The sequence below is a fragment of the Glandiceps talaboti genome, chromosome 7 (genome assembly GCF_964340395.1).
Source record: "Glandiceps talaboti chromosome 7, keGlaTala1.1, whole genome shotgun sequence".
Classification (NCBI taxonomy): domain Eukaryota; kingdom Metazoa; phylum Hemichordata; class Enteropneusta; family Spengelidae; genus Glandiceps; species Glandiceps talaboti.
Genome location: NC_135555.1, coordinates 27,787,545 through 27,812,643, shown reverse-complemented (window position 1 = coordinate 27,812,643; position 25,099 = coordinate 27,787,545). Strand labels below are relative to the sequence as shown.

General features: G+C 38.0%; 1 protein-coding gene across 8 annotated transcripts in view; it reads right to left on the bottom strand.

Moving 5' to 3' along the window:
- The window catches only part of LOC144437164 (protein FAN-like), a 288,538-nt gene that overhangs the window by 116,947 nt on the left and 146,492 nt on the right, over positions 1–25,099 (bottom strand). For all 8 annotated transcript variants that reach the window (XM_078126034.1, XM_078126037.1, XM_078126040.1 and 5 more), the window contains 2 exons: positions 19,110–19,152; positions 2,291–2,478 (listed from right to left, as the gene is read on the bottom strand). In XM_078126034.1, the coding sequence (XP_077982160.1) occupies positions 2,291–2,478; positions 19,110–19,152 (231 nt within the window). The remainder of the gene's footprint in view (positions 1–2,290; positions 2,479–19,109; positions 19,153–25,099) is intronic.

Here is a 25,099-nt window from a genome sequence, read left to right as displayed (position 1 = left end):
TCTGAATATACAGATTCATAGGCAAGATTCAATGTTTCACATTAGCGGGACTTGGAACCACTAATTTTTTCAGCAGGACCACTGCATTTTTTAAGCACTGGTCTGGGGACCACCAGTTCACAAACTGATTTGTTCACCTCTGGATAAACTTGACATTAGTCTTGTACCGTTCGTTAAATCTCCATGAACTCATTTATACATGACATTACACATTACTTCAACTCTCACTCTCACTAATACATCCATGATGTAATTCACATTGTGTGCGTACTCACCATGCAAATTACCCTGACCTATTTTTAGATGCAGTGTGTCGCATTGACAGTGACGTCTGCGGATCTCCATGAGTCATCTGCCGGCTTGTTGATCGATATCAGCACAAAGGTGTCTGTACCTACCTTCACGATCACATTCTTCTCGTGGAAAAAACGTCCATTTTTTATTGGCACTCTAAGTTTATGATTTTTTTGAACGGAACATTTGAACTAAATAAAGACTAAGGTTACCAATATAACAAGGCAAACTTCTTGCCGTAGTGAATCTGAAAAACCCATTAGACGCCCACCCGCCAAATGATCACCCATGGGCAACTTTACGGATGGGCTTGTTTTAAGAAAACTCCGGTATGTCCTATTTCAATTAGTATTGTTCATAAAACTTGTGGTATGAAAAGAGAAGATTGAGCAACAATAAATAAATGGTAATAAAAGTCGCCTCGATGATGTAAAGAGAAAAAGGAAGTGAATATCTGAACATGCAATGACTGTTGAAGAAACATAACAAACACTTAAAGGTCATCGTTGGGGGTGCTTTCAGGTCAAATATCATGCTTTTAGGTCGAATATTTAGCAGAATTTACATAGCCCCAATTGCTATCGATTAACACTTTCGTCCTAAACAGTGACATTACTAAACAAGTACATGGTTTGAAAGAGGGCCTCTCCGATATGAAGTCAACGCGAAATTTGTTTTTGGATGCGAAAGTTTAACAATGACAATATCATGTTGAATACGTAATGAGTTAACACTGTCAGCAACCGTGGTACTTTGACATCGGATTCTCATTTTTACTTGGTATGAAACATATGAAATCATATATCAATACATGTATAAGTTCACAATTTATCGAATCATACCCTTTATTCATGTGAAAAGTAATACATTTTGATTATTTCATGAGAAATTCCATAATACGGGGTCATGCACAAAATTAAACTTTAATGCCTGTAGACCCCCCACGAAGTTTAATAGGCTTCTATTGTTCTCTGTGACCTGCGTTAACGACTGATACATACATACATACATACATATTACATACATACATACATACATACATACATACATACATACATACACACGCAGCTGCCTGAGATGGTGTGGACATGTGCTGAGGAAAGATGAGAGAGAAGGAGTGAAGAGGGCATGGAATCTGGAGGTGGATGGAAAAAGAGGGAGAGGGCAACCAAAGTTGACATGGAAGAGTATGGTGGAAGGACAATGTAAACAGATTGGATTAAACATCAATGACTATGGGAACAGCCAGAAATGGAGGAATGTGATTGACACATGGAAAGAAGGACAGTCGGTGACCCCCCCCCCCCCCCCCCGGAGGAAGAAATCAACTTTAATTAATGATGATGATACATAGATACATACATACACACACACACATACATACACACACATACATACATACACACACATACACATACACACATACATGCATAATACACATACATGCATACATACACACACACACATACATACACACATACATGCATAATACACACACATACATACATACATACATGCATGCATACATACATACGTATGTACATACATACATATATACATATACATATACATATACATACATACGTATGTGCATACATACATACGTATGTACGTACGTACGTACGTACGTACTTACGTACCTACCTACGTACGTACGTACGTACGTACGTACAGACATACATACAAACACACATACACACACACATACACACATACATACATACATACATACATACACACATACATGCATAATACACATACATGCATACATACATACATACATACACACACATACATACATACATACATACATACATACATACACACAGACATATACACACATACATACATTATGCACTAAAATTTACAGATGGAGACACTACGATACAGACAGGTAGACAAGCAAACAGACATACATACATGCAGCCAGCCAGCCAGCCAGCCAGACAGACAGACAGACAGACAGACAGACAGTAGGTAGGTATGTAAGTCTTACCTTGTACTCCATGGAATCCTTTATCATACTCTGTTTCAAGCACTATATGATCACTAGGCAATGCTATCATTTTTCTTGTATCACAAGCAAACCTAGCAGGATGAGCACTTGCAAATAGTTGCCTTGGTGTCTGACCAAACTCTAAGATCTGATTTTCTAAAGCTACCCTCTCATTTGGGTCTCTGATGCTGTCAAACAAAACAATGTCAGGTTTTATTTCAAAATAATAAATGGAAAGAACTTAATGTCCATTTTAAATTAAAGGGGAACACAGTACAAGAAATAAACACATTTTTAAAACTTAGATTCTGGAGAGTCATTTAATACTTCACATTACTTAGTGAACACTATGCATGATTGCTGAGAAACATTAAATTGAAACTTGTTCCTCATTCATTGTTCGCCATAGTTAGAGCTGACCACTAGGTGGCGATATGATCAGCCGATTGTAGATGTTAGGTAGTTCAATGCCCTTGTCTCTGTTGACCTTTATCAGCTGTAACAATGGAATTTGTCATTCTGATGACGATGGTGAACCAAGATATATTGTGAGCTCAATGCTAAAGAAAACTTTGAACTGCTTGTGTGTACATCACTTCATCTACCAAGCTGATCATCATTTTGGTCATTTACGTGACAATCATTCACAGCAAGAAGTTAAGAAACTTTGGAAGCTTGAGAAAACTTCCAAGTCTCTCGCCTGGTTTGCAAACCATCTGAATTTGACGTTACATTGCTGTGATGAACAGACAACACCTGTTAGTCTCAAGCTGAGATGTCCCATCAAAACTCAGAATGCCGCCAAGATCATTCAAAAAGTGGAAAAAGACCAGATACATGAAAGAATTCTGTGTATGTAACAACACACTGAGTAATCTGAAACAAAAGAAGGAGTCAGTATGGTCTCATTTTGCCAGATATTAAATGAATATGCAGAGATTGATGCATTGTGTCAGAGGTAAAAATAGGCAGAGATTGATGCATTGTGTCAGAGGTAAAAATAGGCAGAGATTGATGCATTGTGTCACCCTACAGAATCGGCTGATCTATGTGCTGAGGTAGTTGAAGCTGTCAAGTCACCTGCTGACAATATCACCATAAGTGAGCGTCATGCACTTCAAGTGTACATGCAAACGGTGATAATTTTTTTCATCATGTTTATTTTGCCATAAAAATAAAGGACATTGGGTTTTGTGAGAAATTGAGTGAAAATGAGCCACTCTAAGCCCAGCCACAGAGCACCTCTTATTTGCATATGGATAGGAGAGATTTTGGACATCGTGACGTCACTTGAGGAACACAATCGTCCTCTTCAGTGTATCTTTACATGCAAAGCCATTATGGCCGAGCCAGACACTTACTAAAAAATCATATAGGATCCTATAGGGCAATCCTACCGGACAGTTTAATAGGGCAGCTCTATAGGGCATTCTATGAGGGTTTTGGACATGGCTCCTATAGGGCAACGCTATTGACATCCAGTAGGACAACCCTATTGGCATCCAATAGGACAGTCCTGTAGGTCCCCCTTACAGAAATATCCTATAGGCGGCCTATAGACATGTCTATAGACATGTCTATAGGCCGGCCTATAGGATCCTATAGAGAATTGGGACGTTTTACCTATAGGTTTCTATAGGCCAGCCTATAGGTTTCTATAGGCTAGCCTATAGGTTTCTATAGGTTTCTATAGGCCAGCCTATAGGTTTCTATAGGTCAGTCTATAGGTATCTATAGGTTTCTATAGGCCAGCCTATAGGTTTCTATAGGCCAGTCTATAGGTATCTATAGGTTTCTATAGGCCAGCCTATAGGTTTCTATAGGCCAGTCTATAGGTATCTATAGGTTTCTATAGGCCAGCCTATAGGTTTCTATATGCCAATCTATAGGTTTCTATAGGCCAGCCTATAGGTTTCTATAGGCCAGTCTATAGGTATCTATAGGCCAGCCTATGGGTTTCTATAGGATAGCCTATAGGTTTCTATAGGCCAGTCTATAGGTGTCTATAGGTTTCTATAGGCCAGCCTATAGACATCTATAGGTCAGCCTAAAAGTTTCTATAGGTCAACCTATAGATGTCAACAGGTCAGCCTATAGACATCTATAGGTCAGCTTATAGACATCTATAGGTCAGCCTATAGGTTTCTCTAGGCCCACCTATAGATGTCTATAGGCCAGCCTATAGATGTCTATATGTCAGCCCATAGACATATATAGGTCAGCCTATAGATGTCTATATGTCAGCGTATAGGTTTCTATAGGTCAGCCCATAGACATCTATAGGTCAGCCTATAGGTTTCTCTAGGCCCACCTATAGATGTCTATAGGCCAGCCTATAGGTTTCTATAGGTCAGCCCATAGACATATATAGGTCAGCCTATAGATGTCTATATGTCAGCGTATAGGTTTCTATAGGCCAGCATTGAATTTCTACACACTTTCTGGACTTAGAAAATGAATTAATGTCCCAAGAATATTCTGAAAAATGAATTCTTGAGACAAGAAAAAGAATTTTATTAAGACTATATATATATATATATATATATATATATATATATATATATATATATATATATATATATAAACAAAAACCAAACTTTCATCCTTTTAAACTTTTATTTACTGAAAAATGTATGTTTAGAAACAAAAAGCTTTCAAATACCTCTCTGAACACAAGTATTAAATTGTCAAATAGCAGATAGATTTGCTTAAAAATAGTCCTTGGCTGAACTCTGGGTTTTTGTTAAAATTTGATGTCATTGTAAATTCCAGATGACTTGTCTTTGAATTTGTGCAGTTACTTAACAGTACTAGTATGTCCTGCAGAAAGAGTAAAGGTTCCCAGTCATGTATGGTATCTCTTCCAATATTTTAATGAATTTTCCCTGATGCCTAAAATTATTACTGGAATCTTCTGTTGTTACTATGTACTATGGTCATCATTTGCTTGGTGATAGCCTGCTTGTTGCTCCATTGCTAGCTGTCATGGTGCCTTTTATGTTCTTTGAGTTTCGGTCATAGATCTTCATATTATCATCTTCTTACATACTGGACAAACTCTTCTGCAAAATTGTGATCACTCACTCCTTTTGGCAAGTAGGCCTAAACTGAATTTTCACTTTGGATGATCTGGAGGGACAGCTGGAAAAAGGTGGATTTATCTCTGGTGGATTTATCCATGGTTTGAGTTGTCCAGACAGTTAGGTATCTCTAAGCTGTTTTCTGAAAAGAAATTTATGTTCAAATATATTAGAATATAACATTTTTCAAGTTCCTGTTTTCTCAATTTGGTCTTACGTATTTTTACATCACCATATGCATTTCTTTTTATGACTGAAAATTTTCCATCACATTCTTTATTTTTTTTATTTTCAATCATATTCATTTCAAATAAATTACTCATCTTGATCAGTATGACAAGCATAAGGTATGTGAATCATATACATGTATTTGTTAATGTTTATAGGAGAGAAAAAACATACTACGTATATTGGAGGGCAGCACAATATTGCACATATAATCTGGCATAAAATAGCCAAGCTGTTTCCCTCAAATCTTGAAATAAAAGATATAGAAACAGCTACTGTAACAACTCTTGAAACTCTCAAATCAGAAAATAGAACAAGTGCATGCCCCTTGACTAGTTTTTACATTAATTTTTGTAAAACAGGAATCTGTACTTACCATACAAAACAAGGAAACATATCTTAAAACAAGGTCCTTTTCATTTATCAGCCGTTTGGTCTCTACTAGCTATATTCTTCAACCCATTCCTGCCACCACAATTGCTTGATTTGTTGAAAACTAGTTCACTTTTTAGGCAAACTTATAGCACGTACATGCATGTATCCTTTTGTCCATGCTTTGTCTAAAACTACAAACATGATGCTATCCCAAAATGCACCAGGATAAGCTGTCTTACAACAAAGAGAGATACTGGGTAATGAATATTCATGACTAAATAGTGTCTCAAGCTAATTGCAATTCACACAGCATTTCCTTGACTTTGATGTCACTGTACATGGTACTCTAAGCTTCCAAACCCATTGGTCACTGAAAGAATTTCTATCAAATACACCTTGCACAGAACAAGTGGCCTATGGTAATTATAGACATGTAAGTCCACAGGATTCGATGCCTTTAAAGGCATGAATGTCTATAGGCCAACTCGCCTATAGGATCCTATAGGTTTCTATAGGCACAATGTCTATAGGTCAACTCGCCTATAGATTTCTATAGGTTTCTATAGACAAGAGTGTCTATAGGCCGACTCGCCTATAGGATCCTATAGGTTTCTATAGGCACAAATGTCTATAGGCTGACTCGCCTATAGGATCCTATAGGTTTCTATAGGCACAATGTCTATAGGTCAACTCGCCTATAGATTTCTATAGGTCTCTATAGGCATGAGTGTCTATAGGCCGACTCGCCTATAGGATGCTATAGGTTCCTATAGGCATAAATGTCTATAGGCCAACTCGCCTATAGGTTTCTATAGGATCCTATAGAAACCTATAGGATCCTATAGGCTATTTCTGTAGGCCTACAGGACAATCCTATTGATGACGTCCAATAGGACAGTTCTGTAGGTCCTAGAGGGCAACTCTATTGGCATCCAAGAGGACAGCCCTGAAGGTCCTACAGGACAACCCTACTGGTATCCAATAGGACAGCCCTGTAGGTCCTAGAGGGCATCCCTATTGCCTTCAAACTGGTTTTCACCAGAACACGACACTGAATATATTTGTCAGATGCCTCAAGCATAGAGCAATACTCCAGTTTTAAGATGTGATGGTGTGATTCAGTCATATTTATTTGAACTGGATGCTAGCAATAACGACAGTTCCTCTGGCAGTCAATGAGTGAGGGGGAAGATGGTGTCAACTACAAAAAATGACTGAACACTGTTTGATAAGTTTTTTTCGATGTAAATTTCACAGAAAAATGTAGTCATGGCTAGTACACATTATATGTAATGGTATACCTGTGTTTAAATGTCCACCATGTAAGTTTAATGCTTGTTTTCTGACTATATGCGCTGTCTTGTACCTCAACATGGACCATCCAGTGTATTGTTTACATCCTCGTGATGCTGGATTGTTTACATAAAGTAAAGGCTGTTATCAGCGTCCTTTGTTGACATAACTATTCAATGGGTGGAAAACAGCTCCCACAGACAATCTTAATGTTACCTCAACACAAAAACTGAATAACGGGACTTTGTATTTTTTATTGCATGTATGCAGTTGTCAATGTAAATTGTAGGTGACAATAACATTAGATGTAACATATTACGTTTTGTTACTTTTGTCTGCAGATTTTGTGAATCCCATGTGATATGCTATACTCCTCACTGAATGAAAGCACGAAATTGCACTTTTTGTGAATCTAGTACTGAACCTTGACTAGTCTGTCTCAAAGATCAAAGATTGTTTACGTGTAAACACATACTGTTGCATGTGGCACTTGATAAAATGTCACTGAAATGAAGAAATTGTATATTCTAATACCCATTTATTGAATTCTAATCGAAACAAAAATTATCTATTTAATATGTTTGTACCCATCAAACATACAGAGATCGGATGAGAATGGCTTCCCGAGAAGACAACACAATGCAATGAGTTCCCCATAATATTTTCTCAAGTTGTTCAGATGTAGCATGGGTTGTCACAGTACATTCTATGACCATTCAAAATCTTTGCGAAAGTAGACCCACAAATTAAATAAGTCATAGCAGAAAGTTTTGTTGTTATCCCTCTATGTACGCACTTTATTTCATTTTTTTACTGCGTTCATTACCATCCACACAGTACATGAAGTGGTTTCGTCTTCTTTCAAAACACAGCCCATGATCACTGAAGCCGGCCGTACTGTGGTGTATTACATATTGTCTCCAACTATTTTTGCTTTGTTTGAGTTTTTGACGGATAGACATTTTTTACGTTGTGGGTTTATTTGACCTGAGATGGTGAAGTGATGACTGTACTGTGCTGTGTCCATCCACTATGGACATGTATTTGGCATGATACAGTAATTTCTCACTGAGGTAGACAAAACAATGGAAACAAAAATAGCAACATTATAATTAGCATTGCGTCTTTTTACTTTATATGATTGCGACAGTACATACATGTGATGTATCAAAATTAAAATGATCGACTCTCAGTACCATGGAAAGCAAAACATATAATTGGACAACAAATTGCTATCGTACTGAAAATATTTTATGAAGCTAATTAACTTGCTTTCTTTATTCGTGAAAACACCAAATTATCTTATATGTTTTCCATTTTTTCACTTTGATCATGGCTACACCAATGACGTGGAGAACCCAGTAACATTTACTGGCTTTCACTCTATGGTGTCACTGAACAGTTTTTATTCATGCTTTCAACTGCCTTCGCCTGTTACCTACACAGATTTATATATTTCGGAAATGTGTGCAGGGTGATCGTTTCACTGCGGGTGCTGCTACACCCACCGACAAAACACAGAGGAACCATTGTTGCTGGAAGACTAAATTGGTACACAACAATATGTACTGCATGTACAGTTACGGATAATACTACCATAGTATATGGCAAGCGTAATTAGTAATTCATAAGTAAACATTACACAAAGGCTTAGAAGGTTTTTGTAACATGTGGGAGCAGAACACCTTTTGTGAGCTGGCTGAGGTGCCAATGTTAGTCGAAGCACAAGGGATTAAGGGGGGCAAGTATTTTTTGCGACTTTTCTTGCCATTGCGCATATTCAGAGGTATGAATGCAATTTCATTTATTTTCATGGAAAAATAAACATAATAATGAAAAAAGTTATTAACCTTTGCATGTACATGTACACTTTAAACAACTGAAATCAGATTATTCAATAATTATTTCACCAACTGATAAGGGCCAGGCTTCAGTAGTAATCAACAAACAAACAGCAATATCATCAACTCTATCCTACAGCAGAAATACCACCCAAATTGTATGGTCTACCGAAGATACACAGGGATGGCACCACACTCAGGCCTATCGTATCCAGTGTCAGGTCCATCAGCAAAACTGCTGGCCAATATCCTGAATCCAATCATTGGGAAAAGTTCACATCATGTCAAGAACTTGAAGTATTTCATGGACAAAATAAAGAACATTAAACTACAGGACAATGAGATCCTAGTCTTGTGTGATGTAAGAGCTTTATTTATGAGTGTACCGGCCTGTAGATAAAGTAATGGAAGAGATCAAATACCGTCTGGAAGCTGATAACACATTGAGTGATAGAACTATAAAATGACAGTGGCTAACATCATTGGACTGTTACAGTGTTATGGTTTGTGCTAAACACAACCTATTTCGTATATGATGGTCAGTTCAATAAACAGGCACATGCCCGGGCTGCTATGGGAAGCCCGGTTTCACCAATCGTGGCTAACCTTTATATGGAATACTTTGAAGAAAAGACTCTTTCCACCACCACTAATGGGCCAAGAGTATGGAAACAATATGTGGATGACACTTTCTCCATCCATCAAGAGGACAAAGTCACACCTTTCACAGAACACATCAAGAGCATAGATGACAGTATAAAGTTCACCAGCAAGACTGAATCTAACAAGTGTATTTTCTCTTTCTTTCTTTCTTTATACTGGATAGTTCTTTAAGTAAATAAACACTCATCTCCCAAGACGTCCAATGAGGGCCATCCCTTATAGGTTCAGTAAAAACAGAGTACCCGGGGAAAACCTGCATTGTTCAGTAGAGTCAAACTGAACAACACTCTTCTTACTTACAGCGTGGTAAATTTAATCAAACCCTGTCCACAGTGGTAAGAGGCAAGTGGTTTAACCACTCGGCCACCGACAACCCTTGCCTTCTAATAGACTCTTCCATCGATAGAAATCCAGATGGTTCATTATACAGGAAACCTACTCATAACAATCAATATCTTAAGTTTCCACCACACCATCCATTACATCAAAAACTTGGTCATTTACAAACACTGAAACATAGATGTGATGCCATCGTTACAAAGACGGTAGACAAGAAACTGGAACTAAAGGAACTTGACAAAGTGTTGTCAGTTGGCGGCTATCGGAAGCGAGCAATAAAACAGTGCCCTCATGGAGAACCAGATTTAAACTGAATGCCTTCCGTAAGGATTTATGCAAGAAATTTAGCTCTATATCTGTTGCAGCATTGTTGACCATTGATTGTGATACCGAAAAGATGATTGTCGGTCAGAAGTGAAAGGAGTTTCAACGAAAACATGCTGGTGTGATTGACCAGATCGCTCCCACTGACAGACAGGAAATTTCAGACTGGCTTATACTACGAATGAAGCAGACCCTGGATACCAAACTTTTGATGATGAAGAGATATTACACGATGCTAAGATTGACACTGAAATTGAAAGTGAAACTGAAGATAAAGAAAACGATGTCCCGTGTGAACCGGTATCATCGCACGGCGAAGCGGCAGCTATGTTTTCTCGGTGTTTGTTATGGCTAGAGTCGCAGCCTGATTGTGAGCCTACCCAGTTGTTTGCTCCGTAGTTTACACAGAAAAGCAGCAGACAGCCGTGCAATGAAACAGAAACCCCTTACTTCGTTTTTCTGAACTTTAGTTTTTTTCTCATTGAGTGGCTAAATTGCGGACACATCGTTTGTACACATTGATACAATTTGATTACATTTACATGTCAGTGAACACTATTTATAGATGCAACCACGACAACAGTGCGTTCTTATCAGCTGTCCACCATGTCATCGTCTTTCTTGTAAATACGTTTTTTTTATTTCTTCTACACATATTCAATTCACAATGTCGTTTTCCTATTATATTCAACTCTTTGTTTAGTTTTAGTATTAAATAAGTACAGTTCATTAAAAAGGTTTCTATGTAGTATGGTACGTTTCATTTGTCTGAGAGTGCATGTAACATGTAAGTGTGATATGCAGCGTATGTGTACGTTCATTCTGTATGAGTGCGACCTTTTGACCCTGCCCCGTCCCATCTCGACCACATATCCGAACTAAATGCATGTCCCCGTAAGCGTTCGGATAATCAACGTTTACTGTACTTCCTAAACTTCTAATCGGAAATCTAAAAAGACATGATTTCTCTTTATTCATCTGTGCATCAGTGTGTGAAATTTGAAAATGATAAGTCCATATTTGACAAAATTGAAACGATGATAAATATTTCACCTGTTTGTGAACTCCGCGCTCATTGTAAACCTATTTTAAGGCAAAGAAAAAAAATTGTTTTCTGGTGAGTTTGAATCACTTAAATACCCTGCCTCACTCTTCTTTTTTCTCGTGTTTGTGCAGCCAATGTAGAGTGCAGATCCAAGGGAAACAAAATAAGGTTGGCACGAAACCCCTGAAAACAGAATCTTTCTCAGTAGTGTAGAGCACGAGTATAAAGTTGGCGTCAGATTCAGATTCGGATCTGAGGCCATCTGACTGCCTCGGTCTTCTTTTTTCTTGTGTTTGTGCAGCCAATGCAGAGTGCAGATCCAAGGGAAACACAAAATAAGGTTGGCATGAAACCCCTGAAAACAGAATCTTTCTCAGTAATGTAGAGCACGAGTATAAAGTTGGCATCAGATTCGGATTCGGATCTGAGGCCATCTGATGCTCAATATAACGTTCATAAGATAACGCTACCTGAATCTGAATCTGACGCCAACTTTATACTCGTCCGATCGATTAATTACTCAAATTGGTCATTAATATTCATCGGATTATTACCAAAACCTAATCAGTTCTGGCCATTACCCTAAGGAACATGTCTATGAAATTTCGTTTGAATTGATGCAGCCGTTTTTTCGGAAATGGTGACACACACACACACACACAGACTTCATCAGTATATTATCACCTTCCTTACGGAAGGTAAAAACTACATCATTTGACAGAAGAAATCACTCAGACTGGCAAGGTGACACAAGTTTATGGTCACGCTACCATATACACAAGATATCTCTGAAAAACTGTGTTGGATCTACATGAATCACAACATCTTTGTGACATCCCTTACAACCCCATACCACTCTACAACACACTTTAGTCTCACTCACGGGTGAGACAACACTGCAGGGTGATAATACAAGATACCATGTTAGGACTGACCAAGAGTATATTGGCGAATTGGGAAGACAATTGAAAACCAGGATCGAGGAACATTGCAAATCTGTGAGGGACAGAACTGTAGCGTTGGCTTTAGTAGTCTTCTGGCTAGACATTCAGGCTTTCTTTCGATACTATAAGCGAACAAAGTTCGTAGTGAGGACTTGCCCGAACAGTCTAGCAAATGTCATTTTCAGACCGGACATTCCATTGAGATTACATTAAGCGGTGGGTTGGGCCATGTAATATATTCAATAACCTATGACCTCTATAATATGTACATACTAATGTACAATATCACGTGGTCATAACAAACTACACGTGGTAATACTACTATACTACGACACTAGTACTAGCGTTTGCTATTGTGAGTAGTTCGCTACTCATATTTGAAAAATGCAAAAAATTTATGGAGAGCACATCAAGAGGAGTCATGGATATCTGGAATATTACAGACTTTCATAGCCAGTTGGAAGATTGATGAAAACATCCTCACCTTGCAAAAAGGCAGCGATGGCTGTAATCTGCTTCTCCTTTACAGCCATTGCACTAATTTCCCGGACAACAAACTACGGATGTTGCCAGCTAATTAGTGCGCAATATTGAGAGTTCGATCAACAATTACCGAGACACATGTTTATATTGTAACTGATGTCGCCACATACTTAGGCCTTTCTTGTTTATTAAAACAGTGATGTAGCACCACGGGTGAAGTCATAAAACTTTGTTCGGGAGAAACCATTTCATTAACTGGTTGTAAGTTGGCATAAACATATTTGTATTTAATGTGCAACAATTGACACAGACACAGTGGATGCGGAAAAAGTAAGGGGTGTCACCAGCCGGCATTTCAGGGTGATAAGCAATGTATGTCACAGTCTGAGCCTCAGATTTGGCTCAGGCCATCAGCGGAGCCAACGTGGCACCCCAAGTGGTTTGCATGCCGTGGCTACCCCCTTACTGCGTTTATTGAAAATGCTGAAAATTGAAAAAGCGTAAAAACAAGCTGTCCATGAATAAAAGCCGAACACTTGACAGTGCTGGAGTAGAAGAGCCGAGCACTTGATAGTGCTGGAGAGAATTAGCCGAACACTTGATAGTGCTGGAGAGAAATAGCCGAGCACTTAATAGCGCTGGAGGGAGTAAAAGAGCCGAGCACTTAGTAGCACTGGAGAGAAAAAATACGAGCATGTATGAGTGCTGGAGTAAACATGCCGAGCACTTAATAGCACTGGAGTGAAGTAACCGAGCACTTGTGAGTGCTGGAACGAAATGCCAAGCACTTGTTAGTGCTGGAAAAGCAATAAAAACAAACAAACAAAAACAATATGGTGAGCACTTAACAGTGCTGGCATTAAACCCAGTAACATGATAGTGTGGAGGTGAGATGGGTGGGTGGGTGGAAGAAAGAGGAAAATGATGTATACTGTGCTGTAGCAAACAGTGAAGTGAGGGACAAAGGGGAGATAAAGTACAAGCGAAAGCCAGAGGTCAAGGTGGCTTGACTAATGAAAGGACAGCATGGACAAAGTAGGGATTAAGGTGATATGCGAAAGTCAGAGGTCAGGGAAGCTTGGCAAATACACGGGAAGTGGTGGAAAGATAAGGAGGAGCAGGGTGAGACAAAAGGCAAGGTAGCATTATGCAGGAAGTAGATGGTCCGTGCCTTAGTGCTCATTAACTCAGACTATGAACGTTATTCATAATCATGCAATTATATACTCAACTTTACTATCACACTTTCGTAAGCTTGCTAATCTTTATTCAGGACCATCAATGTACAAAAACAAACATCGAAGTCGGCAACGAATCATAATATTGTTATTATGATTGATGTACGACACCGCCCACGTACCCCTTCAATGAATCGGCCTTCCATGTAACGTTTACGTGGTTCACTCACACCATGTCTTATACTAGCTGCAATAACTGTAGCGTGTACTGTGATTTTGAGGGTTCTTTCCTCTGTTTGTGTGCCTTTTTCCGTTCCGATGTTTGACTGGAAGCAATTGCTACAATTTCTCTAACAGTAACACAAATGGACGAGGTCACACTGAAAATGTGAGTGAGATGTCAGCGTACTACCAGTTTCAAAATGTTGCTACTTTTGGGTTTTCCTCACGGCCGAATTGCAGAGCCAAACTTACGCGGAATATTAGGAGAATGAGAGGTTAATTTGCTATTTCAACCATCATATTGCCCAGAATTTAACACATGTGAGATATGTTTTCATAATGTGAAAAGATACCTTATATTAGAGCACACGATGTTTTCGCCACCATATTTACAGAAACTGCTATCAAAGAAGTTGTTGCTGAGATAGCACCGTATATATTCTCTTCAGATTTTGCCGATTTCCTTTGTATTGACTCTTGATTATAAGTTTAACGCTTCATTTTAGGCCGACATGCGAGCATCACACCCATAAAAGGTCAAACGCTGTGAGAATTGGAGGTACATGTATCTGTGAATATATCGCTTGTGTAAAAGTTGCTATTGATGTCTAGGTTTTAGGTACTTGTTCTCAGGTTTTAATTTTAAAATATTTCCATCTTCAAGTTTTTCAGTGAGACTGAATGTGAATATACTTGGAAAAGTAATGGGGTGACTGGGGGAACCCGTCCCGTTTTACATGTGCAAGTCAGATGGAGTCACGTAATTAATCTGCAAATAAATGCAGCTAGTTCTAAACATCACATATTTACGTACAATTAGTATTCGGTAGAATTATTTTTCGTTTGTTTACTCAAATATTTCATAGCAGATGACTGATGTGCGATGTGAAATTGATAACTATATTGTGTCATTTCAACAGTGCCGTATGTGTTTGGAAGTTGAGTATTGCATGAATCATTTTTGACTTTCTACCAGTGAATGTCTACACCACACTAATTCCTCTGAAGATTTTGTAAATTAACTCAACCACTGTTCACTTCAAATAAATTAAAGTAAAGACGGTATGAGATTTAATACATACTGATATTGTTACATGTACAGTAACAGACAGGCACACAGTGCGCAGATCACATACGGAAGTGCAAATTTGCCACCATAACAACGAAAGGCCTGGCGTGGGATGTATTTCGGAAGGCACAATTTGCCTGCTGTCTCGTTGCGATATTAGCGGGTTGTTCGTCATTTCCATCACTCCTACCTGGCTTACTAGCCGGAGAAAAGAAATTAGTTATTTGCCGTTTACTCATACTGAAACCAGCGGTGGTTCTCCGCTGTGTAGGCTATCTGCTGTACTATGTCGACATGTCAAACTACGTATCATGATTTGAGAAGAGACGTTGAATGTCAGGGGCAAACGGGAGTAGCGAATCAAATAAAATACCGCCAATGGCGTTGTAGCACAACTGTACAGTTTTTAAAAATGTTTATCCATATGGTAGTCCATGCTAACAATAAGTGTTCAATTGTTGAATGACTATCCAGTTGCCTATCCAGCCATGTTGCTATCTTTACGATATATGCTATCATTTGGCTGTTGCTATGGGCGTGGTCATGTTGTTAGATATATTTGCATACATTTTTGTATGTTTTTGTTCACTTGTGTATGAATTCCTGATATTATCTTTGCAATATACATGATCATTTGGTTGTTGCTATGGGCGTGGTCTTGTTGCTAGGCATATTTACATACATTTTTTGAATATTTATTCAATTGTCTATTAATCCCCGTTATCTTTGCAATATATGGGATCATTTGGCTGTTGCTATGGGCGTGGTCTTGTTGCTAGGCACATTTGCATACATTTTTTGAATGTTTATTCATTTGTCTTTCTATTCCTGTTGCTATCTTTGCAATATACGTGATTATTTGGCAGTTGCTATGGGCGTGGTCTTGTTGCTAGGCAAATTTACATACATTTTTTGAATGCTTATTCAATTGTCTATTAATCCCTGTTGTTATCTTTGTGAAATACACCACCGTTTGGCTGTTGCTATGGGCGTGGTCATGGTTGCTAGGGTATTTGCATACATTTTTTGAATGTTTACTCATTTGCCTACCAGATGATGTTATTTGACCAAAATATACTGCCATTTGGTTGTTGCTAAGGGCGTGGTCATGGTTGCTAGGGCCAATTTTGTCAAAATGTATTGAAGAAAATCTGCAGAATAACACTTTCAGAAACATCTCACCAAGTTTCAGACTCAATGACCAACTACTTTTTGTGATATACGTTTTTGACCAAAAATGAACATTTTTACACCTAATTTGCATATCACTCATGGAATCATTGTATGCTTAATATTTCTTTGTCCATACATCCCTAGATGCATTCCCATTACATTTCAGCCCAATCTGCTCAGTAGTTTTGGAATTATAGATTTTTAACCAAAAAGACACATTTTTAGCCATAATTTGCATATCACTGATGGAATCATCCCGTCATGGACAAATCTTACTTTACACCCCTTAAAAATGTTCCCACCAAATTTCACACCAATCTGCCCAGTAGTTTCTGAGTTTAAGTTTTTTGACCAAAAATCACATTTTTTGACCCAAATCACACACCTGTGATGCGATCATTTTGATTTGAACAATTTCCCAACTAGACACCCAAGGTAATGGACCCACCAAATATCATGGCATTCGGTTCAGCGGTTTTTGACTTTAAGTTGTTTTCACACACACACACACACACACACACACATCCACACACACAGACAGACAGACAGACAGACAGACAGACGCCGGGTGATCCCTATAGCACTACTGAACCTCAGTTCAGTTGTGCTAATAAAAACCAGAAAATGGCAAAATTATGTCGAAATCAAAGGCTTGCCGACAGTCATGTATAAGAAGAATGATCCTATCAAATTTGTGTACACTGCTCATGTGAACGGTCATCCATTGGAAGTGTCAATCAAAATTAATGTCAACAATGTTGTCTATCTGTATGCTTTGATACATTCGGAGCCATCAGTCCAGACTATGTCAGTCAGGATATTTAGTCTACAGTGCGTTGTATAAAGTACTTACAAGTGTGACCTTCAAAATGTGTTGGTAAAAAATTACCGACAACTTCTTTGGTTACTTTATAGATACATCTATTTTTTAAAAGTGATACGGTGACCTAGGATATTTCTATACACATCTCAAACAATTTGTTGTTCTTATACCCATGACACAGCAAGTAGTCACCCCCTTCAGAAAGTATATGTACATGAAATTTGTCGCGCAATTTGTGTAAACATTGTAACATAAATACGGAAATGAGTTTCAGCTGAGTCGGCATACGGCCACATCACTTACAAAATAAATGTATGTCTCGGTAATTGTCAATTGAACTCTCAATATTGCTCACGAATTAGCTGGCGACATCGGAAAATGAATGCGATGAAAGTTTTTTTTTGCCATGTTCAATTGCTTTCCTGAGTTGTTCAGACAATGCCATGGTAAACCTATGGTGGGGAATTTCTGCATGCAGGTGTTGACAAACACATTTACGTCATTACTATGTCTTATCAGTTTATGGTAATTGTGAGTTTGTTGAGTGTGTAGACGTTGTCATTCACACATTTCAGTTAACGCATTGGTGGTTATTTTTACAAGCCCCTCCTTGAGATGAATATGCATGTTTGTGCTTGTCACTAATGCGGTTCTCTGATTGGCAGTTATTTATATCCTGAACTGCAGAGATGACATTTGCTAGACCTTGGATGTTCCATCCTCGATAGCGATGTTCGGTCCTGTGTCTTATTGTATCGGAAGAACATCCGAGGTCTAGCAGATAGACTATGACTTTAGCTGAACATTCATACAGCTATAATCATAACATCAACTGGGAGGCTATAAACATCAAACGCAACAATCGTAGGATCAACAGAGGCGGGGGCATTGAACTACCTAACATCTACAATCAGCTGATCGTACCATCACCTAGTGGTCAACTCAGTGTAACTATGGAATTGGTCATTCTGCTGAGGATCTTGACTAAGACAGATCAAAAGCTCAATGCTAAAAAAAACTTTGAACTCCTTGTGTAACCTTTGTAAATCAAGATATACTGTAACACTATTTTGACTATGGATACATTGCTGTCATAATCATGGCATTCTTCACAAGATATACATTACAAATTGAATAATTATTGATACATTGCTGTCAATGTAACAACCATGGCATTCTTCACAAGATATACATTACAAATTGAATATTGATACATTGCTGTCAATGTAACAACCATGGCATTCTTCACAAGATATACATTACAAATTGAATATTGATACATTGCTGTCAATGTAACAACCATGGCATTCTTCACAAGATATACATTACAAATTGAATATTGATACATTGCTGTCAATGTAACAACCATGGCATTCTTCACAAGATATACATTACAAATTGAATATTGATACATTGCTGTCAATGTAACAACCATGGCATTCTTCACAAGATATACATTACAAATTGAATATTGATACAATGCTGTCAATGTAACAACCATGGCATTCTTCACAAGATATACATTACAAATTGAATATTGATACATTGCTGTCAATGTAGCAACCATGGCATACAATTACCATGTAATTACCATGACCATTCTCCTAAGAATTTCCATCCACATTTTGAAATCAGAGACATCAAATGTTCAAATTTGCCACACAACTGTGTTATGAAATAATAATGTGAAAGTTACAAACTCTGAGAGACAGACACTTATAAATGTTTAAAAATCTTACCTGTCTAAGTCTACCGCTCCTTCATATGTAAGATAGTAAAATACTGTAATGAAAATTATAAAATATGTCAAGTATTTATATATAATCCCATGAAATCAATGTTAGCTTTACATCATAATGTTTCCATGGACCAATACAAATTCAAGCCGAAGGTGACAATGTGTAGTCAACGGAATCATACGAGAAGCATTATGACGTAAAACTAACATTGATTTTGTGGGATTATATATTAAACATTCTCACAGAAAAATACAGATTGCATAAGTTTGTTTCTTAGGGACCGGTCAGTTTCTTTGGCTTGGGGGTGGGTGTGGGGGCAGTGGATTTGTAGGGGGGTCACCCTGTTTTTGATATTGGCAGTGGTGGGTTCATGCTGTTTTGAAAATTGTGGATGGGGGGGGGGGGGTCATTGTGTTTTGGATTGTGATAGAAGAAAAAAATCCTTTTCTACAATGGCATATAGCCTTGTCTGAAATGTGGTACATGTAAATATTTGTTCTTCGTACTGATCTCCCTGTTTCTTCATGAATTCTTTAATTTTACTTATTAGTTCAAACATAACTATATGTATACATATATATATATTACCTAGCGACCATACTAGTTACAGAACATGTCATGTAAATGTTTGGCTGTTTCACAATCAATGCTTCACTTACATTGCACTCTGGGGCAAAAGTGAACTTGAAGGTTTCGTAATTTGTCACTATGAACTTGTCAGAAGGGATTAATACACTTTCTATTTTGGACACTACATGTTACTGACACCACAAATCACCACATCTCATCAGATTCCAGTTTCTATTATACACTAGGTATGACCACCTAAAGTTCTCTAACATACTGGTGACTTTACTATACATGCAGTATTAATGCCCCTATACCAATTTTTATGTTACATGGGAAACTCATTTAAAACTTTCATTTACAGTAGCTTTTCGAAGCTTGGAAATATTACCTCAAAGGCTATGAATAACCTAAACATTGCCTTATCTCAAGCAAAAACTCCAGATCTGCCAGGGGGAAAATCCCAAGGACTCCCTCACCCCCAGAGCTAGGACACTCATGCATTCAACCAATATATGCACCAACAACCTTTTTACTGTCATAATGGTATTAAACTTTCCTTAAATATTTTCACCCTATTCTAATTTGAGATGATAGTCTTTTAAAGATGTGAAATGTTTGCCAAGGTCGTCCAAAATTGCCTTAAACCCCAAATCTCCCCTACCAATGATACTACCACTAGATGTGCTGACCTTTACTACATGTATATGATGATGCCATTTAACTTTTTAAGAATATATTTCAACCCTATGTAAGTTATAAAGAATAGTTTCTGATACTTGATGGTGCTGTCTTGTAAAGCACAGATTAAGTTATTACTTGAAAAGTCTAAATAGCCTAAATATTGGCTTTAAGAGTAAAAATCCTCCAGGTCTTCTAGAGGGAGACCCCCTTGGACCCCCCACATTAGGTGGACATATCCCAGTCTTAAGCTCTTCCCCTCTTACTGTCAAGATGCTATCAAAGAATATTTCAAAAGTATTTCAACCCTATGTAGTTGCTTTTTACATGTTGGTGGTGTCTTGTAAAGCTTGGCAATTATTGTCTGAAAGGGTCTTAATAGTCTCAAAATTGACTTTTCAGAGTTAAAAACCACTAGGGCTTCTAGGGGGAGACCCCAGGACCCCCCCCCCCAACACATCAGGTGTACGCATCCCAGTCTCAAGCTCTTCCTGTTACTGTCAAGATGCTAGCAAACTATATTTCAAAAATATTTCAACCCTACGTAGTTGCTTTTTACATGTTGGTGCTGTCTTGTAAAGCTTGGAAATTATTGTCTGAAAATGTCTGCATAGTTCAAAATTGACTTTTTGGAGTTACAAACTTCCTGGGCTTCCTGTCAAGATGCTATTAAACTCCTTTTGGAATATATTTACCCTGTGTACTCATTAATTATAATTGTGATAGCGCTAACCCGGGATCTTATAAAGTAGATGCAAGACAGTCAAGCAGTCCACACTGAGTCACCATCAAGAAATACCTGTCATGTGAATATTATATATGGGGGGTCATCATGTTTTAGTGTTTTAGAATTAAGTGATGGGGGGGGGGGGGGGGTAGCCTGTTTTTGGTTTTACAGATAGGGGGGGGGGGGGGGGGTCAGTGACTTTTTGTCTGCCCGATTTAAGAATCCCCAACCCCCGACTGGAAAAACTGACCTGTCCCTTACTGTGGTGCCAATACATGGCTGGAATGAGTACATAAAGTACCCCTTACTTGGGGGTATAATTATATTAAATACCTTTTAAAAAAAGAAGTAAATTCTCCTATAACACTATAACTAAGTTCCTAGCTACTAAAACTAACTACCAAAAATTGTCCAGAAAAAAAAAAAAGATAGTAAATAAGGTGCTTACTCTTGCACAACACGGAGAGAAAGCTAGTTCTGCATGCCAGCCCGGGGAGTAAGGCAACTGCTGTGCTGTTCCCTTGCCAAGTGGAGCAGACTAGAGCAGGCCATATAAAGCCACAAGTGTCAGACAAATATTAACAGAGATAAACTAGCTTAGTCCCCTTGTCTTTCCCATGCTCACCAACCAGACAAGTAGTACAACAAAAAATAACACCTGATTCCTATACAATAGTAAACTAAACAATGCAAGGTGTCAACAAATATGTTTGTTACTACAGGTGTACCTTGCAAGGTGGTCTGTTTAAATCATTATTATCTTTAATACAGTATTCTCTTTATCACATATATTTTTTCTACAATTTTTTAATCGACTTTCACGAATACTGCAACATTTTATCGCACTAGATTCTTCATCGCGATTCAAAAAAAAAGTGCCAATAGCATTGCGGTACAACTCTATTTGGCCGTTGCTATGGGTGTGGTCTTGTTGCTAGGCATATTAGCATACATTGGCATAGCCATGGTTGCCAGGGCCAGTTGTATCAAACTGTTCTGAACTGCAGATAACACCTATAGAAACCCCCCTCTCAAGTTTCAACCCCATCCACCATTTAGTTTTCAAGATATAAGTTATTGACCAAAATTGAATAATTCTTAAACTAAAAATCCAAATTTTTTATTTTGGTAACATGTAGAAGTAGAAGTGGTTCAGTTGTCTGAGCTCTTCACTATGCAGTTTTGTTTTAGTGATGTAATAAAGTGGTTAGTGGTTTCATATGATGTCTCACTATAAAACACATTTTATACAGAAAGTTGGTAAAATATTGTCAGTACTTTTATACCATAGTCACCATTTTATAAAAAAAATCTACTATTATGAAAAATTACACAAAATCTCAGAAAAATAATGACTGGGAAATGCACACAAAAAAAAAGAAAAAAAAAGGATTTTTGAGGTTGGCTATAAATAACTTTAACCCTGGAAAATTTTAATGATGAATGAAATAAACTAGGGATCTAAAATAATTTTGAGGCAATTCGAATTTCAATTTTCTAACAAATTTAACCAAAAACACTGTCCATAATTGTCAACAACATTCAACTTGTAGTAGACATAACATCGTCTGATATATTAATTTACGGAGAGTCTTGTGACCGGCACCTGTCAGCAGACTCGGCCAATTTTTTTTCATCATTCCATTGTATTTAAACCTTGTACTTCACATTTCGCAATATTTATAATTCTCAACAAAATACCTCAACATGCCTCACCTCGCTCGTACTCAAAGCAGTCCCGGTATGATCACTGACATGACCAGAGAGAACCTTTTTGGATTTACATGTAAAACAGGGAAAGATACGCAAAACATAATGCAAAGTCTGAAGCCAAATTAAAGTTGTAATTATTTTAATTATTTTTACTTGCCAAATATTTTCATTTTGGAAATGGCAAGACACGTTCATGTCATTTACATGTGTGACAAAACGCACTGTTTCTACTACATATTTAGATTGATTGTATTACTGTTGGTATGCGGTTTCATATAGCACACCATGTTTATTGTTATTAAATAGTCTAGACGTTGTTAGTTATTGGAGTATAGCGCAGAGGAACAAGCAGACACAGTTTCTCTAGTCTGATTTGATCCTTTTTATTAGCCCCGTTCACGTTCCTATGTATTAGTATAGCGATTTCATATTCAAGTTCCTAAGAGTAGTAGAGTTTCTTGACCCCTAAGGCAACGTCTGTAAATTTTACGTAATGTGATTGGCCAACGATCCTTGACCTTGGCCAGCATCCAAGTCAGGCCCAGCGTATGTGATAATTTACAGGTCAGATGAACTTTAGTTATGATTGACAGGTCATTTCGACCACAAATTCGAACCGCGAAGTGAAATGTCGTCAATTTCAGTAGTTAGAGAGTTCTTTTTAGTCTAAGGCCATTCATATAAATTAGCAGTTTCCTATATAAGTGGTAAACTTCAGAGCCTCGACGAACAGATTTTGCCAGTCTGTTCCAGGTGTAGCTCGTCGGATAAAACACTAGTGAAGGTACTGAGTAGACTTTGCGTGGTCTACTGATTGGATACTAGTGAGAGTAGACTTTGTGTGGTCCACTCCGTAACTACGTAGATAGTACACCTTGGATGGCAGTGATATTAGAGAGATAATCCCCCCCCCCCCTTTTACTTCAACCAGTTTGGCTATTGGTGATAAGTGCAGCAACTCTGATCTGTTCAACTTTTACACTATACTTGAAGAGAATAAAGACAAGTGTTCCATTTGAGATATATTTCTCTAGCGTATTTTCTGGCAATCTTTGGGTCGTTAACCACATACTATAGATTCCCCTTCCCGATTCCTGAATCATTGAACCAGTGAGACATCGAAAGAAGACCACATCGACAACGCTATGACAAGTGAAGACAACGTTCAACTTTATTTTGGTTGGTGCTGGCTAAAGTTCGACAATTAATCAACGGAAGTCAGTTACTACCTGGTGGCAGCTACTACTATATTTACAACGATTTCCCTCCCCTTACCCTTCAACCTTATTCTTTTACAGAATTTGACCTTAGCATCAAATGATCAAAATAAACACAGAACACAGAATGCAAATAAATCATCCCAACAGTAAAAGACTGTTACACATGTAAACTGTCGGCCAATAAACAAAGTTTGGTCGATTCACAGTCCGCAGGGAGACTTGCATAACTTCAACCGCATGCCTAGGCATGCCTTGCTTACGCGAGTTGTCTTCATTCTGGTTCACTGTCACTCCAAATTGCACGACAATATAGAATTAATCACAAGTTACATGTTATCTGAAAACATCAAACTTTTATAGTGGGTCTGAAGTGTGATTTTAGTAAGTACCAAGAACCCCCGCGTTGCTGCTTGCTGTGGAAAATCGCCCGGTCAAACAAGGCCAGCTTCAACTTCCGGGTCAAATCAGTCGTTTTCTACCAAAAATTCTTGAATGGACCATTACACAACGATCCTACTAAATTTACTTGCCATGGTTATTTAAAACACATAAAAATCCACCTTTTTGTGAAATTTGTAAACTTTCCAGTCCATATTAAGGAAACTATGAGCGAAAAACCGGGTCTAAATTTCAGGGCCTTATATGTATGTGTCCCGAAGTCATTGGAAAATCGGTATTCCTAAATGTAATTCCAAAATTTATTTTGCTGGCACAAAAGAAGAGATGTCAGTTGAGGTTTAGGCATTTACAGTATCTAAAATGGTGGACTCTAGTGAAAGTTACGTCGAGTTGAAAATAACCCAAAATAAGGCCTGTGAGCAGCCATTCAAAGTGTAATGGTCGCGATCTGAAGGATAGATTGTATGCAAATGAGGTTGTTGCGGACTGGCTGATTGTGTAGAAGGGGTGCAGAATTTGGATTTGAAGTTTACAACTCTGTTTCGAACAAACACTTGTCATTTGGGCACACAATTATGACTATAGCACATATTACATTGCTTGTTTGACGTCAATAGTGTCTTTTGAAAAGTGCCAGTCTACTTAAAGTCTTGTGGACTGATTTCCAATATGGTGTCGGTCAC